Below are 2,972 nucleotides of genomic sequence, written 5' to 3' on the forward strand. Positions count from 1 at the left end.
TTTTAAATGCTGTACAAAAGCCTCTGCAACTAGTAGGAACTAGTAGATTCGTGAAGCACTGTTACTGACACTCCCCCTTAAAAAAACGATCAATCAAAACCACAAAATAAAGTTACATGTTTTTAAAAACAAAATTTGAAAGACAAAAAATTTATTAATATCAGTTTTTTTTAAACCTTAAACAAGTTGGTCGTGAATTGTTTTGTACGGTACCAAAAGTTTTTGCTTAAACCAAGATTTTTTTTTCTTGCGGGAATACTGTTTAGAACGTAACCGAATAAATAAATCAAGACGATACTAGATATGGTAAGTTCTTATAAATAAAAAACAGCAATAGACAGCCGCTATATAATCATGATCCATAATTGAATAAATTAATCGATACTTCTATAGATATACCTATAGCAAGCCAGCAATGGCTAATTTGATTAGTGCTCTTTAGTCGATCGTTCGTTCCAATCGTTTTCCAAAAATTTAGCAAGAATGGCCACCATCTTCCAGCAGGGCGTTAGGCAGTTTTACAAAGATTCTGTTATACTGATGGCCGGAGTAACGGGATTCTTGGGTCAAACTCTGCTGGAGAAAACGATTCGATCCTTAGAACCTCGCAAGGTGTATCTGCTGATTCGGGGAAAGAAGAACCAATCGGCCGAGCAACGGTTGGAGAAAATGATGAATGGGGTGGTAAGATTCTTAACGTTGAGATTAGTTGAAAGTTTTTAAGAATTAATATTTTTATGTTTTCCTGGAGAAGATTTTCGAAAAAAGTCGGAACCTGCCTGTCGTTAAAACAATTCAACCGCTTCAAGCTGACATGACACGTAAAGATTTGGGATTGGAGTTGGGCGTCCGACAGAAGCTGATGGAAGACGTTAATGTCGTGTTCAATATGGCAGCAGCAGTTAATTCTAACCTGCTGTTAAAGGATTCTTTGCAGCATAACGTTGAGAATAATCTGAATTTGTTTAATTTAGTGGATAACATGAAGAACTTGAAATCCGCCGTGCATACTTCTACGATGTACGTCGATTGTCGTTACGATTTGATGGAGGAACGAATCATTGATGATGTGCCCTTTGGAGGATACGATAGACTTAAACTTTTGATGAGCAACTTAAGTGATGCAGAACAGAAAGCGATAACTCCTTTCATTATTAAGGATCACATAACTACGTACGGATTAGCGAAAAAAATTACTGAAGTGGAATTGCAACGGCAATTTTCCCATAAACCGATTGGCATTTTTCGACCACCATTTAGTAAGTTCAAAGCGCTTAAACAATCTAGTTCAGTATGAATTCCACCAAACTTTTTTTTTTCCCAGTCAGCAGCGTATTAAGAGAGCCTCTTCCGGGTTGGATAAACAATCTGTACGCAACCGCAGGACCGATGGCTATGGCTGCCTTAGGAATCTTCTCACCTTGGTATTACAACACTAGCAAGAAACCGATGTTGGCGCCTGTAGATTACTGTGCCAATGCACTACTCCTCAGTGCCAGAGATATACACCAAAATTTCTTCTCAAATAAGAAAACTATACCTGTCTACAATTATGCAACGCTTGAAAATGCTCCCACTTATGGACAAATGCTGGACAACTATTTGGAAGGGATGGGACCTTTCAAAAAGTTTCTCTAGTAAGTATCGAATGCATATTAAGCATCAGAATTTGCTAATCAAGTCTCTTCTTAGCCAGCACCTGATGAGTTTCCGCACTACCAACCCTCGTCACTATAAGGTTGGAGTTGAGGTGATGCGTTGGCACGCCTCTGCCCTGGATCGGTTGCGTTTGATGCGCGGCTGCAAGCCGGTGCTTCGAAGGTTGGTCGATAACGTATATCTAGCGGTTGAAAAATCCAGTTACATTCCAATGCGAGATTGGCCGATTGAGAATGGTAATGTGCGCTGGCTGCAGCAAGGTTTGAGTGAAGAGGAAATCGATATGTTTTACTGTGATTTGAGCAGCATTGATTGGGAAACGTATCAACGGAAATTTCTTTCGAGCTTTAAAAAATATGCTCTGCAAGAGAAGATTGATGGAATCTAGTATCTATCATCGGAATATGGAAAAGGCAATAACTGTAATTGTAAGGATAAATTATCTAAATTTCGACAGCTTTTACTTGTTTCTTAGAAAAACGTGTTAATAAATTCATTCATTAGTAAAGGGTGATACGGTCAAAATTTGGTCAAGGAAAAACGCGTGTAAATCGTTGAAATCGTTTATTTAATAAATCAAATTAAGTATCTTTTTCAAGTTTAATTTGTATAAAATTCAGGAAAAATATTCAGTTAGGCTTCCGCTTTTCCAAATCCGAATTGCCGGGCCTTACGCTTAACCTCGGCTATCAGATTTTGTACAGCCACCTTGTCCACCTTCTTTGCCGCAGAGGGCCAGTTTGCCTTGAACTGCTGCTCGTCCTTAGCAGTTTTTTTGGTCTCCTTTAGGTTCCGCTTGACAATATCCCAGTATTTCTCAATTTGACGGAGCTCTGGCGTGTTGGGAGGATTCTTGCCCTTGGGAACCACCTGTAGGTTGTTGGCGGCGTACCACTCCATGGCCTTTTAACTGTAATGGCAAGATGCCAAATCCGGCCAAAACAGTACGGAACAACCGTGTTTCTTAAGGAAAGGCAGTAGACGTTTATTCAAACACTCTTTCACTTAAATTTCTTGGTTGACAGTTCCGGAAGCTATGAAAATGCTGCTTTTCAAGCCACAGGTACTGATGTCTTACCAAACCAGATATTTCTTCGCGAACTTTGACAGTTTCATGTGCTTGAAAATATCTGCTACCTCTCCCCTTCCTTTTGCCGTATAAAACTCCTGTCCTGGAAGCTGCTTGTAGTCGGCTTTGACGTAGGTTTCGTCGTCCATTACCACGCAGTCAAACTTCGTCAGCATCGTCGTGTACAGCCTCCGGGATCGCGCTTTGGCCGTCGTATTTTTTTTATCATCGCGATTTGGAGTCA

At 40.1% G+C, this 2,972-nt stretch overlaps 1 protein-coding gene across 1 annotated transcript; it reads left to right on the plus strand.

Moving 5' to 3' along the window:
* On the plus strand, window positions 1-2,047 carry LOC129743116 (fatty acyl-CoA reductase wat-like). Its single transcript, XM_055735077.1, has 4 exons — window positions 1-684; window positions 755-1,259; window positions 1,325-1,637; window positions 1,693-2,047. Exons 1-4 carry the CDS (start codon window positions 484-486, stop codon window positions 2,045-2,047), a joined length of 1,374 nt encoding a protein of 457 aa, XP_055591052.1. The 5' UTR covers window positions 1-483.
* The last annotated feature ends 925 nt before the right edge of the window (window positions 2,048-2,972 follow it).

Source organism: Uranotaenia lowii, chromosome 2 (genome assembly GCF_029784155.1).
Source record: "Uranotaenia lowii strain MFRU-FL chromosome 2, ASM2978415v1, whole genome shotgun sequence".
Lineage (NCBI taxonomy): Eukaryota > Metazoa > Arthropoda > Insecta > Diptera > Culicidae > Uranotaenia > Uranotaenia lowii.